Source organism: Babjeviella inositovora (genome assembly GCF_001661335.1).
Source record: "Babjeviella inositovora NRRL Y-12698 unplaced genomic scaffold BABINscaffold_3, whole genome shotgun sequence".
Lineage (NCBI taxonomy): Eukaryota > Fungi > Ascomycota > Pichiomycetes > Serinales > Babjeviella > Babjeviella inositovora.
Window position 1 is genome coordinate 791198 of NW_017566840.1, and position 13592 is coordinate 804789.

Consider the following 13592-nt stretch of genomic DNA (forward strand, 5'->3'; position numbering starts at 1 on the left):
GTGGCAACTTGGTGTATGCTTCGATCGTGAATATGCTTTAGTGAAGGTTTTCTATAATAATGGTTTTGTATAACATATTACCCTATGGTATTTCCACGAGGATTAACCTCTATTACGTTAGATATATAGACTGCGACTACAACTCTCTAGCTCAGGAATAAATCTTTACGTGAACTTCTGAACTAAACATTGCATTATGCATGACTCTCGCATCATATGTTTCGCCTTACCTAAAGGTAGTGCTCCGCCTTCAACCAGGCCTCAACATCACCGGCGTCCTTGTTGACCCAGATAGCGTTACCGGAGATCTTGTTCAAGATCTGCGACAAGGATCTCTGGAACCCGTTGGTGTCCTTGCCCTCGAAGAAGGCTCTGATCTTCTCCTCTTCCTTAATGTCGGCGAAAGAGCCCAAGGAAACCTTGACGAATCTGTCCAAGACCACCATGTTGGTGGACATGGCCTTGTACAAAGCGTCGTAGTTAGCGGCAAAGTAATCCCACAACAAATGTCTGGCGTCAGTGTTGGCGGCCAACGAGACGGAAAGATAGTGGGCATCCATGGTTGGCACGTCAGACAACAAGGTCACAGCCTTGTTGCCCAAAACTGCGGTGTTGGTGCACCCCAAGGACTGCAAGGCAATTTCTCTACCATCCAAGGACGATGGCGTCAAGACCTCCTTCAACACGAGGTCAAAGTCGGCAGCGGTGACGGTGTCGGCGGCCAAAACGGTGGAGAAGACGGCAATACGCAAAGATGGGTGGATCTTCTCGCCCCGAGCGTAGCTGTCAAAGGTCTTTCGGGCAAAGGCAACAACCTCTGGCACGCCGGCAAGACCAGCGGCAAGCATCAACTTGGCTCGCAACTGCAAGGTCAAGAAACCGTCGGTTTCAGCCACCTCGTAGCCGATCTTGGCGGACGCCGGGCCGTATAACTCTCTGGCAAACTTGTTCAACGCCTTTTGGACCGGCTCTGGCTGCTGGTACCAGGTGGATGTGATTTCGCCGACACGATTGATCAACTCGGACCAGACGACAAACTCGGATTCCCCGGAGAGCGCCTTGGCGAGCTTCAATAAGGTGGAGGTGGCGGAAAGACCGGCCTTGGCACAGGAAGCGGCGTCGGCAATCAATCCAACCTTGTCTTTGGCGTTCAAGGTCTCAATGTTGGCGGTAATGTTGCTGAAGAGCTCTGGGGTGTAGCTGACGCGGTAGACACCAACAGAGTCCTTATTGAGCTTGATGAAGTTGGCTGGCTTGTCGATGACAAGCTCCTTGGCTTCCAACGCCTTAACAACGTCGGTATCGTCGGACGCAATGTTCAACGGAATCCACCACTTGGTTTCGTTCTCCTCTGGCTTGACATCACCGGACAACAAGAAACGGTCCTGGGTGATTTTCAACTTGTGGTCCTCGGTCTCGGAGACGGAGAGAACTGGGAACCCGATCTTTTGGATCCAGGACTCCATAATCTGGGCAACGTCGACGCCGGAGACCTCGCCAACGGCGGCCCACAAGTTGGCGGTGGTGGCGTTGGAGTACTTGTGTCTGTTCAAGTACTTGGCCACCCCTCTGAAGAAGGTGTCGACGCCGATGGTGGTGGCGAGCATTCTGATGGTAGAGGAGCCCTTGAGGTAGGAAATAGCGTCAAATACCTGGTCAATGTCCAAGGCAGAGTAGACCGGAACCTCGATCGGGTGGGAGCCCCGCAAGGCGTCCAAGTTCAAGGCGCTCTGTAAGGACTCGGAGACGTAAGCGTCAAACACCTTCCAGTCGGGATAGAAGTTGTCGACAGCCATGAACCCGGCGTAGGTGGCGAACCCCTCGTTCAACCACAACTCGTCCCACCAGTTCATGGTGACGAGGTTGCCAAACCACTGGTGGGCAAGCTCGTGGGCCACGACGTAGGCGACGTTCTTTTGGTATTTTGGATCGGACTTGGCCGGGTCGTACAAGATGGCGGTGGACCTGAAGGTGATCAAGCCCCAGTTCTCCATAGCCCCATGCGAGAACTCGTGGACGGCAATCAAGTCAACCTTTGGCAACGCGTACGGAATCTCAAACTTCTGGGAAAAGAAGTCGAGGGTCTTGGCGGTCATCTCAAGGGCAAATCTGCCCTGCTCAACGATCCCCTTGGTGGTGAAGACTCTCACCGGGAGCGGCTTGCCGTTGTACAACTCAGCGGTGGTGGTTTCGATGCACTCAAAGTCACCCATAGCCCAAGCCACAAGGTAGGTGGACACGATCGGGGTGGTTTCAAATCTGACGAGCTTGAGCTCCTGGTCGGCGCCCGGGCCCTTTTTGCCAGAGTCCAAGGTGCGGGACTCTAACTCAGGCATGTTGGAGAGCACAGTCCAGTCGGCGCGCAAGACAATGGCAACGTCAAAGGTAGCCTTCAAGTTTGGCTCGTCAAAGCACGGGAAAGCCCTTCTGGCATCGGTGGCCTCGAACTGGGTCGACAACATGACGGCGTCCTGGCCCTCCGCGTTGGTGTAGCGAGAGCGGTAGAAACCGGCCATGTTGGTCTGGATGAGACCGGTGTAGTTGAGGGTGACCACGAGGCTGGCGGACGGAGCAGCCTTCAATGGCTCGGCGAGCTTGAGGGTGACGGTCTCCTGCTTCTTGTCGCTGGTGATTTCAACTACAGGGATTTCCTGTTCGGTCTTGGTGACGGTCAACTGGACTTTGGCAGAGGCAACCTCCAAGTCTCTGACATTCAACACCACCTCAGAGGTGTTCTGGAGGATCTCCATGGTGATGGCAACCCTACCGGAGAAGGTGTTGGCAACGGCGTCGATGTCAAAGATCTGGATGTCATAGTTGGAAGGCTTGAGGTTCTTTGGGAGGACCTCAACCTGCTTTTCAACCTGGGAGGAGCACATTGTAATACGGTGAGGTTAAAGAGAAGAGAAGAAAAGGGTGTAAAGATTTTTTTTAACCACCGGCACAGAGCAAAAGGAGTCAGAACCTCTGACATATCCGGCACGCAAGTGTCAGGTGCCGTGCCCAGAGGCGGCCCCACGGCGAACAACAGTGGGAGTGCCGTGGGTGCGGGCAAAAGTGGGGTGTCGGCGACGGTAAGATGACTAGCTTTGTGCAGAGGTTTTTACACTGATGCAGATGTCGGACTTATTCGAGTGTGGTGGAGGTTGAGTGGAGACATTGACATGGTCGATGACCTGCAAGTAAGTTCGTCCAGGGAGTGCATTTCGGAAGGCGGGGTTTACGTAAGACGGAAGTGTTTGTCTGAATTGTGTGAGCTTATTTTAATTCTGGCGTAACATGGGTTTGTTTTTACTGCTCCGTTTTTATTGAATCTGGTGGAAAGTGGGCCTGATGGGGATGAGAAGGGGAGATGTCCTGCGTGTAACAATGCATCTGATGTACCATAGTTGAATATATATTTTCCTAGATAACTATCTTATATTGGCTTCGCTCTGGCCAATCTTTCAGTGGATATATTAGGCAACTACTATTGGAAAATTCCGAATGCCGGTCAGGAGTCCTAAATATGTACACGTAGAGGTATTTAGAAAATATTTATAGTTATATTTTCATAATTGATTAACATACCTATTGCGATATTAAACGACATGGTTAAAAAATTAATTCGGAGGTATATCCAAATATTGTAGATTTATTACCACAATATTTATAACCATGCATATACACAAATAAGAATCTAACAGTTGTGATTTATAAAAATCGGTTGAACGTTTGGTCATAAAGCAAGAACCAGCTATTCTGACTCACCGAATAAACAACCCCCTCCACGTCTATATAACGGCCCTAATCGCTCCAAATGAACCAGCGCATCTATACCAGCGCATTTATACCAGCGCATCTATTAATCTATATTGGGGTGTCCCGTGATAAAAAATCCACCATAACTCTAATCGTACACTTCTAGGCAGCCAACTTTTGGATCGGAAGCACCTCGTTCTCAAAGTAATGGGCCGCCTTCATGGTCTGCTCCATAAAGGTCAAGGTCAAGACGGTTTGTGGGGCGATACGCAAGAGCTGGGCACCCAAACCCTTGTACAACGCCATGACCCCCTCGGATCTCACGGTCTTCTGGAAGCAGTCGATTGGCCCGCTATAGAAATTCCCCTTCTGGTTGTACAACCTAGTTAAGATTACATCCCACGGGTTCATCGCCAAACCAACACCGATACCCGCAAACGTAGATGAGAGCAAGTGCAACGCTGGGCCCTCAGAGATCAAGTCGTGCCTCTGAGCAAACCCTTTCGCCATGTTGTACGCAGGCAACTGCACGGAAGAGCCTGCCCCGGTTCTCAACATCGCCGCATCCACCCCCCGATACAAGCCCCGTACGCCTTCGATTCGAAGAATGGTGCGCAACCCAGCCCAGGAACTGCTGTAGTGGGTCTGCTGCCCCACCTGGATGGCGGTGGAGTAGGATTGCATCCTGGTCTTTATCAAGAAGAACGGGTTACCGGCTACGGCGCCGGCCATACCCGTTACCGCACCTGTGAAAACGTTGATAGACACGTTTTGGACCTTGTATGGGTCCTGGTCTGCGTAGAAGAGTTTATTTAAATTCACTCTGACGGGTTCGTACAACCCCAATCTGCACCCGTTGAGTCCGATCTGGTACACGTAGGCGCAGCCCAACCCTTTTTGCAAGGCTCTGGCACCCTCGTTCTTGTAAATAGCCCCCAAGGCCTGAAACGTGTTTTTGTACGGTCTGGGAACCGACGCATCTTTCGCAGCCATCTCTCCCTGGAGCTGGAGTCTTGTCTTGACGATCTCAATAGGGTTGGTAAAGGTCACTGCGAGGCATGATGCAACCCCACCCGCCATAAAACCACCAAGGGTCGAGATATCCTGCGCCGCCGTCTTTTTGTGGGTGGAGGTGGTCATATATGAGGGTTGATAGGCTATAGCTGACATCCAGGTGAATACCAACTTATCTGAACTTTTCAGTCGGTCTCCGGATCGGCTGTGAAATGGTGCATATTCACGTGACACGTGCAGGCGTTCGGGCGCAGATACCCGAACATAAAGGTTCAGTCTACAATAATGCACGAGAGACAGCTAAAGACTTGGTCTTTTAGCTAGTCATTGATCTTTATTCCAGTTCGAGATGCCCATATAATGCATTTTGAAGGGTCTACGATACCATCAGACCATGTATGTCATGGAGACCAATACCGAACGTTATATGTGAGCAAGGCCCAAAGAGTACCCTATTCAATCCTAGATTTCAATAATTCCCACGGTAAAAACCAGAGTGGTCGCAAACTGAATACTCTAGACCTTTATCTAATCTGACTTGACACACAATACACTTCAACAGGCAATAAGCATAGCAATTTCGTTAAAGTAACCCAGTTCACGAGTAAAAAAGTGATTCACGGATCACGGCCCAGCACTAACCAAACATAAAACAACCGAAAACCAAATAGAAGTGAAGAGTAAAAAAAGGAAAACAGTGCTGCCAAACCAAACCCGAATGTAAAACTGAATGTAAAACTGAATGCAAAACTGAATGCAAAACCGAATGCAAAACCGAATGCTAAGAAACCAAGGAAAGTTCACCACCGCTAGACAAAACTATTATCTGGACTGGTGACGGTCTCTGCGGTTATCGGGTCATCGGTTGGCGTCATAGCATTGCCCATCTCGTTCCGGAGCAACAAACGCCGCATGTCGTCGTGCTCACCTTCCTGGACCACACGTCCCAACGGCGAGCCCATTTGCGCCTGTGGCTGCATTGGGATCTCGTCAGCCGTGCTGGGAGCGGTGGACACCAGACTCTGGGTTCCGGAACTTTGGTGGCTCTGCACGCACCAGTGGCGGTGGTAATTCCACGCCTTCAACTGGCAGTCTTTCGAGCAATACTTGGTGCGCTTGCACCGTCTGCACTTGGCAAACTGTCTGGGAAACTCCTCCCACTTGCCGCAGTCGAAGTACGCGCATTGGCGGACGCCGCCGCGCGCATCGTCCTTGCGGCACGAGTTGCGCATCACAACCCCGGACCAGTAGCACATGTCCTGGGTGTTGACCAGCTTAACCGAGTACTTCTCCACGAGTTGGAAGATGTTCACCTTCTCCAATGCGTCCAACGAATGGTCCATGTCCTCGTCCGATACAAGGTCATACGTGTCATAGTCCCACTTTGCGGAGAGCTTGCGCTTGTCGCACAAGCCCTTTTGCACACACGAGAAGCGCGTGAGCATCTGCTCAAACTGCATCTTCTTCGTGACGGTGCTGCGGATCTTGCGGAAACAGACGGCCTTTTCCAACCTCAGGAGCGTATTTGCGTGGCGGATGGACTGCACGATAGCCAGGTTCGCGAACGCCGCGCTGATGCAGCAGCCGTTCCCGCGGTCCTTCGCACACTCGCTAGTAGCATTAGCGATCATGCGCGGGACAAACCCCATCACCTGGTACGTCTCATTGGACTTGGAGGAGCAGTCGCTTGACTCAATCAGCTGGGACTGGAGGTGGCCGGTCATCTGAGTCTGGCTCTGCGTAAGATCGTCCATCACCGAGTCACTGTCATTTTCCATGTCATCGTTTTCTAGGCCCGGAACGCACACGGATGTGTGGGTAGGGCCGTCCCTGAGCGACATCCCCCGCTTAATGTACGTCTCTTGCAAGTCTTGCTTGAGGTACGCGTACTTGGAGATGAACGCGAGAAGCTGGAGCGACCACACGACATCGTCATCGCGTGGAATCAAGACCCCGTTCTCAAAGACGCGCGGCAGCTGCATCTGGGAAAAGTCGGTCTCATCGTCAAAGTCAGGCCGGAAGGGGCGCGAGAGAAGGTGCGAACTCATGTAGGAGATGATGGTGTCGAGATCCACGTCTTCGTGGAGCTCAGACTCCGGCATCGGCTGGCGGGGCGAGGTTTCCTCCAATCGCGTGATAAAGCTGCGGATCCCGGAGAAACGTCCCTCGTCGTCGCCGGCGCCGGACATGAAGGCGTTGAGGAGACGGAGGTAGTGTTCGCGGGGAACGCGGCCCTGGTTGATTTCGTCTTCGATGAGCGCAGCAATGCGCTGCGAGTGGTCTCTGGGCGAGTCGTCGTTCATCATGAGGAGAATCGTTTCGATCTCGTCGGCCGAGTTGGAGGCTCGCACGCTCTGGGGATGCAACTGCTGTTGCACCGGCTGGTCCGGTCTCCCGCGGGTGTTGACGAGCCTGTCTGGCAGAAAGTCCGCCGGCTCGGGTACGGGGTTGGATATGTTGAGGTTAGTGAGGTTCATCGACACGGTAGCCGTGGCAGGGGCGCTGGTAAGATCGCGGGGAGCCACGAGCACGCGCTCCCCCGGGGTATGGATGGCTGGCGGCGCATGCTGCAAGAGGTAGTTGTCAAGCACTGTGGCGATTATGGGGATCATTCCCGCTTCCACCACGCGCTTTCTGATGCGTTCGGTCCCGCGGGTGCCCACGAGCACGAGGCACTGGAAAGCAAGGGTCCATTTCCAGGCCACAAGGAGGCTGCCCTGGGCGGGTTGGGGGTTTTGGCACGTGCTCTGACCGCGGCACTCGTGGAGAATGTCGATCAAGCGCTCGAGCCCCCCGTCGTTCGCGAGAGTTTCGCGCACCTTGGCGCTAGACGACGCGAGAAACGTGAGGTGGTTGAGCGAGTTGACAAGCGGCCGGTCGGATGTGCAGTCGAGCGCGCGCCGATCGTAGAGCGAGGTTGTGATGCAGACCGCCGCTCGGTTACCTACGATGGATTTGTAATTGGATTCTCTCATGTTGGGGGGTCAGGGATGAAACAAGGCGACGAAAGGGAGAAAGCAAATACGGGAAATGACGAACACGATGCAAGGGTCAGCGAATAACGGTGTGGTAAATAGGGGGTGGCAACTGGCAGTTAGGGTTCGAATGCTACCTGAAAGCTTCCCGAGACGTTGAAGCAGATGGGGTATGTATTCGACAGTCTGAGGTATCAGCAGAGAGTATAGGGGAGAGGCCAGGTGTGCTAGGATTATGAATATCCAGGCCAGACGTTTAGCGATCAAAAGTGGAATCAAGTGTTGCGGCGGGGCGCTGTAGTATCGCAGGATCTCAGATAACAATGCCAGCGGGATGTGTCAGCAAGCTGTTTCGGCGTACTTTGTTTTGGGTCGTGCGGGCGGCGCTAAATTTTTGCCATCGGACGGGGGCGAAATTGCGGACACGCTTCTGTGCGCAGTATCCGTGCAGCGGTGCGGCAGATCTTCTCGTGCCGCTGCAACGTTCGTTCTCAGGGCCAGTAAGAGGCGGCGTTTAGTAAGTGAATTCCGGGGTTACCAAATGCGGCCAAAACGATGTTTCACAGACTTTGGAGAGTTTAGGGAGCGGGAATTGATAAGGTATTACTGGAGTTGTGGCTGACTTGATGACTGCTTTTCTGTACTAGTGCACTATTCGTGTTTACTGCTTTTTCTGTACTAGTGTACTATTCGTGTTTACTACTTTTCTGTACTATTCGTGTAGTCATGCTTACTGCTCTTGTGTTGAATATGCCACATTCCTCGTCCTTTTACAAATACCAACCTTTTGTTTTATACACATTGGGAGCAGACGTCATGCCAGTGTGTTGAACCACCTGCATGGCTACGTTTTCCGTAGTTGAAAGTTTAATGACAAAGGGTTATCACCGACGAGCTTTTCGCGCTGATTGGAAGGCCAGGCCTTGGCATTTTTCCCGGGACTTTCCTTTCAGGATTTTCTTCCCAAGACTTTCCTTCCAGGACTTTTCAAGATCTTTAGCATTTAGCTTTCCAGTCAACGGAATCGACCTGGCCTAGTTAAATTTAAACTAGTGAACGGACTGAGATGTGTCTGGCTATTCCGCGTATGATCGCTTAGACAACCAGTGTTGGATACTAATGGAGTTTATCATATCCTATCGGGTATGATGGGGTCTGTCTTTTTGAGATTCAAAAATAGGTTTTGTTATGTCTGGTGGAATAAACACACCGTTGATTTGTAGTATGAGCAAGCCTATATGGAAACATCCCCTATAGATTTATATCCCAACTGCCAGTTTTGGGTCATCGATAGGCACAGGTTATACACGCGTATTGCTAGCTACTTGTAAACCAAACGTTGACACTAAACAGCGCAAGTCTGGTAAGAGCTCATGTACAACGAAGCTACCTCGAACACATCGTTAGATGGTTAGCACAACCCAGTGCCCATCCAGTACCCATCCAAGTAATATCACTCTGTTTGACTGCAATTCATAAACTCTAGAATACAAATCCGTCTTCCGCTAAATCGAATGATTTCACCTAGTTTTCCACTTCCTACTTTACCCTTCACTACCATTCTATTACACTAAACACTCGTCCAGATCTCCTGGCCGTTGGCATGGATCATCTCGCTCAACTGGCGGACACTGTCGTCCCAGGCAACTAACTTGGCATGCATTCCCTGGATCTGGTCCTTGTTCATGACACGCGGCTGGACCCACCTAACGGCTACCACCCCGTCAACCTCGTTGATATGCCCCCGGATGAGTCCCAAACTCAACGCCTTCATCACCAAGTGCTCTACTTCGTCGAGGTCCAAGGACGTGGCGGCCGAGATCTCGGAAAACGCCAAGGTGCGCCCGTTCGATGGCTTGGAAAAGACAAGCTCCACCAACGCCATGATGCAGATTTTCTGTCTGAGGAACGGCTCCTGCGCCGCTAAAACCGGTGCCGTGCTCTTGTGCGCCGCGAGCAACGCGTCGAAGCGCGCCAAATCCCCCGCGTTCAACGCAAACAACAACTCCGTCACCCACGCAAACGCGGTGTCATCCAAGCTGCGGAGAATGTCGTGGGTCAATAACTCACCGAACGTGTAGATACGGTCGCCGAGCAACGCGCTCACGCCGATGTCGTACGCAATTGTCTGCTTCTCCGCCGAGCTCAATTCTGTGGCATCGATGCATGCGAGATAGAGCAACGAGGTGCGGTAAAACGCGGTATGGTCCGCGCTCAACTTGTGCACCTCCGCGCTCGTGTGATAATAGGCGGCGTTGATTCGGTTGTCCAAAGAGTCCAAACGGTCAATATCGTCGCCTACGGTCTTCAAGATCTCCTTCGCGGAATCGGTCTGCCCGGCTTTTAACTGGAAGCGCGCAATCTGGATGTCCACAAAGAGAAGTGCCTGTTGCTCCTCCTTCGCAATGTTCTTCTTCAACGTGGTGAGGTACTCCAATGCCTCTTCCAAGCCGTTGCACTCGTCGAGCGAGGCGAGCAAGAAGCGCACCAACTGGAGCTGGTTGATTTTGGCGGCAAAGTTCGAGACAAAGCGGTTGTACACGCGCAAACGAATCCCTCTGGATTTTGGGTCGGCGTACAACTCTGCCAAGGTGTTGGACAACTGGTGCCACAACTTGCGCTCGTAAAGGTCCTCCAAGGTGTAGAAGAGGCCCGCCAACTCGGCGTCCGCCGCCATCCGCAAGGTGGCCAAGATGTTTTCGGAATCAACGTCCATGTAGCTCATTGTGAATGGTGAATTATTAAGGAAGGTAGAACCAAGGTAGAGGGTTCTGTGGGAATTGAGCAAAATGGTCTAGAAGTGTTCGAAGCTGAAGTTATGAGTTGCCACCGAGTTGGAGCACGCACGACCAGGTGGCTACTAGAGCTATCAAAGCTGAATGGATTGTAGGGGATATAATGGGTTCTATACTGATGTATGAATTCTAGGGAAATAAATTCTAGGGGGATAAATTCAAAGGGAATAAACTCAAGGGAACTTAAATATACAAATGGAGTAATCTTTTATTTATGTTCTATAATATTCGAGGCTAAACGGGGAATTGGGGCTCGCACGAGTTGCCAGAAACTGTCACGCTTTGGTCTAAGCCTAGGTCCACACGTATCCATAGTTGGAATCAATACATTCATATTCTCCTGATTTCCGAGATCTCAAGGTATTTTTCAACCATTTTCATATTCACCGATACCTGAGGTTGTAAAGGGGTTATCCATCTGCCGGTCCGGCATACAAATCCTGTCAATTTATGCACATCAGTTTGGTCTGAAAAATTTCATCCAATACTCATCAATTCTCCGCCCAAACATGAACAGTTATCCATCTAATGGAGGCATTTCAAAGCCCCAGCCAAAGAAAAAGTCCCAGCTCAACACATCTAGGTCTTCCGACAGAAGGCTCGCGGCTGGCAAGCAGCCCGCCGCCTTTCTTCACAACGCCCTCACAAACCAACCCAAACCGCTCCCGTATCTGATCCAGAGGCAAAACGGGCCGAGCGTTCCGCAATATACGCTTGCTACACCTACCTCGGACGTCCCGGAAAAGATCAAGACCGTAAAACGATCCGGCGGTGGTAAGACCTGGGAGGATGCATCGTTAATGGAGTGGGACCCGAAGCACTTCCGGTTATTTGTGGGAAACTTGGGGGTAGACGCAACCGACGAGCTTCTCGGGCGTGCATTCAGCGCGTACCCTTCCTTGAGCAAGGTCAAAGTTCCGATGGACCCAAAGTCACAGGCCAACAAGGGGTACGGGTTTGTGGCGTTTGCTGACTCTAGCGATTATTTAAAGGCGTTTAAGGAGATGAACGGGAAGTATGTGGGGCAGCGGCCAGTCCAATTGAAGCGGGCTGAGACCGTGATTAAGCCGGTTACCGTCAAGAGACAGGGGAACAAGAGACGATAGTGAATCATTAATGAGATAAGGAAAAAGCGAGAATCCAATTTGACATGGATTGAAGCACTTGACAGCGGGGTCTAATATATACCTGAAAATTAGCAGTCTATGAATAGCCAAACATATGATTACAAAACACATGTAGGATATCGTCACATGAGTTGTGACTAGCTTGGCCGTAATTCTTTATCTCTACTCAAGACACTTGCCAAGTTCCTCATTAATCTATTAGTCAAAATCTCATTATTTTCTTTTCCCTTGAACGGAAAACGAGGACAGCGACTCCTCAAACACAAACCCGCGCTCCTGCAAAATCCGCTTCACTTCCTTTCGCACGCGCGAATAACCACCCTTGCTGTGGATCCCTCTGCCGGTGATGATCACCAACGGGTCAACGTGCTCGGCCTTCATCACCTTTGTGGCTCGGAACCGGCCGGAAATTTCCTGCTGCTCCCGCTCGCTGCTCCACCAATGTTCCAAACAGCCCTCGGCGGTCGCGATAGCTGTATCGATGTTGAATCCATGCAAATCAACCCTATTCCCCAAGTGGCCCAAGCGGAAGCTCTGGAGCGTCTTGTCTTGACGTTCCTGTTGCTCTGCATTAACAGCAGACTGGTATCGTCCTCGTTGGTCCGCAGCCATGCTGGTATAGTGCTGCTTAATCAACTTGGACGACGAGTCTCTTGCCCTGAGAGCCAAGTACTTGGACTGCTCGAGGAGCTCCCCTGGGGTCTTTCCCATGGTATCACCCACTATAGGAGGTTGTGCACTGACCTGGCGCCACTTATCCACCTGCGATTTTGGTGTGACTAGCGTGGACCCTGACGGCATGGTCTGAGTGCTGCCATTCGCGAGGTTCAACGACCCAATGCGCGGAAGCTCTTCTTTCGACCTGCCATGCTCGATGACAAACTGGCAGATTTCGCAGACCTTTGTTACATCTCCCGAGAAATGTTCCATGGCATTCAGGAAAAACTCTGACGGTAAATTGGACAAGATTGGGCTGGAGCGTTCGATTTCCCGGAGCATGCGTGCATCCTCGCCCTGGGGATCGTACTTGTACGGTTCAGCCGCGGGTTCTGGCTTCTTTGTAATGGGTGTGTGTCTGGGAGCGATGGATGCGGTTGACGCCTTGGTAGCACGGCCATACTGGACTCTACCCCCTCTTGGGATCTGAAGTTTCGTTTTTTGCGCCACGTCGAAGGCGGGGTCGTCCGCATCCGTCTCTGGTTTCTTCACTCTGTACTTAACTGTGGCCCCGGGTCTCTTTACCATAAGTTCGACAATCGTATTGAGGATTTTTCCCGCATTTTCATGATGGATACTCCGCACCGTGCCTTCCGGGAAATTGGTCAAACTGCTGATAAGCTCCACCTCTTCCTTCATCTGGTACCAGCTCTTTTTAGTTCCCTGGTGGGTAGATACCGGTTTTATCTCTCCCTTGGGAATTTCCACTGGTGCTGATTTGGGGTTACGCTTCTTCTTGGGGTTTATAGGCGTTCCCAAGGACCCTAGCGACGGCTTTCGCACAATGACAAACAGCTTTTCAGGAGTAGGCAGACGCAGAGGCGAGGGGGCCGTATAGTTTATCAACATGTTTATTGCCTTGTCCTCGTTCCCGTCGCATTCTTGTACGTATTCATCCACGACATCTACTGGGACGGTGGGGAAGATCTCCTGGAGCATTCGCGCCGTGGCGACGTATTTCAGTGTGCTGGAATTCATCGCAAGGGGAAGAATGGGATGTGTTTCATGGAAAGGGCACTGGCTGAACGATATAGAGCCCAAACCGCGGGGTGAAATATTTAAGGTTTGGTAGTAGGTGCAGACGGATCCTGGCTATACTAAAGCTCTGAAAGGGCAGCTGGTAGTACCGAGATTATCAACTGTATGGCGCAATCTGTTCTGCCAAGCGTTTTTCAATTTATGTTTGAGACAATGTGCTTCCTGGTGCATGGGCAGAAAACTTT

General features: G+C 51.5%; 7 protein-coding genes across 7 annotated transcripts; 2 read left to right on the forward strand and 5 right to left on the reverse strand.

The window, feature by feature from the left end:
• Positions 1-230: 230 nt before the first annotated feature.
• On the reverse strand, positions 231-2879 carry BABINDRAFT_33484 (M1 family metallopeptidase; the record flags this gene model as incomplete). The annotated part of the gene is made up of 1 exon (XM_019131637.1): positions 231-2879. The coding sequence occupies one exon, from the start codon at positions 2877-2879 to the stop codon at positions 231-233; it is 2649 nt and encodes an 882-aa protein (XP_018986556.1).
• A 1024-nt stretch (positions 2880-3903) lies between these two features.
• Positions 3904-4881, reverse strand: OAC1 (Oac1p; the record flags this gene model as incomplete). The annotated part of the gene is made up of 1 exon (XM_019131643.1): positions 3904-4881. One exon carries the CDS (start codon positions 4879-4881, stop codon positions 3904-3906), a length of 978 nt encoding a protein of 325 aa, XP_018986557.1.
• An 890-nt stretch (positions 4882-5771) lies between these two features.
• MUB1 (Mub1p) lies at positions 5772-7730 on the reverse strand (the record flags this gene model as incomplete). The annotated part of the gene is made up of 3 exons (XM_019131303.1): positions 5772-6267; positions 6427-6752; positions 6984-7730. Coding segments are annotated over 3 exons (1569 nt in total), but the record flags the coding sequence as incomplete, so codon positions are not given.
• A 1549-nt stretch (positions 7731-9279) lies between these two features.
• Positions 9280-10670, reverse strand: BABINDRAFT_160612 (proteasome regulatory particle lid subunit). The gene has a single exon (XM_019128335.1). The coding sequence runs from the start codon at positions 10453-10455 to the stop codon at positions 9301-9303; it is 1155 nt and encodes a 384-aa protein (XP_018986559.1). The 5' UTR covers positions 10456-10670; the 3' UTR covers positions 9280-9300.
• Positions 10552-10952, forward strand: BABINDRAFT_121490 (uncharacterized protein). Its single transcript, XM_019126945.1, has one exon. The coding sequence runs from the start codon at positions 10648-10650 to the stop codon at positions 10867-10869; it is 222 nt and encodes a 73-aa protein (XP_018986560.1). The 5' UTR covers positions 10552-10647; the 3' UTR covers positions 10870-10952.
• BABINDRAFT_160613 (uncharacterized protein) lies at positions 10846-11752 on the forward strand. The gene has a single exon (XM_019128336.1). It carries the CDS (start codon positions 11035-11037, stop codon positions 11629-11631), a length of 597 nt encoding a protein of 198 aa, XP_018986561.1. The 5' UTR covers positions 10846-11034; the 3' UTR covers positions 11632-11752.
• Positions 11753-11865: 113 nt separating this feature from the next.
• On the reverse strand, positions 11866-13347 carry BABINDRAFT_165929 (uncharacterized protein; the record flags this gene model as incomplete). Its single annotated transcript, XM_019130380.1, has 1 exon — positions 11866-13347. The coding sequence occupies one exon, from the start codon at positions 13345-13347 to the stop codon at positions 11866-11868; it is 1482 nt and encodes a 493-aa protein (XP_018986562.1).
• Positions 13348-13592: the final 245 nt, after the last annotated feature.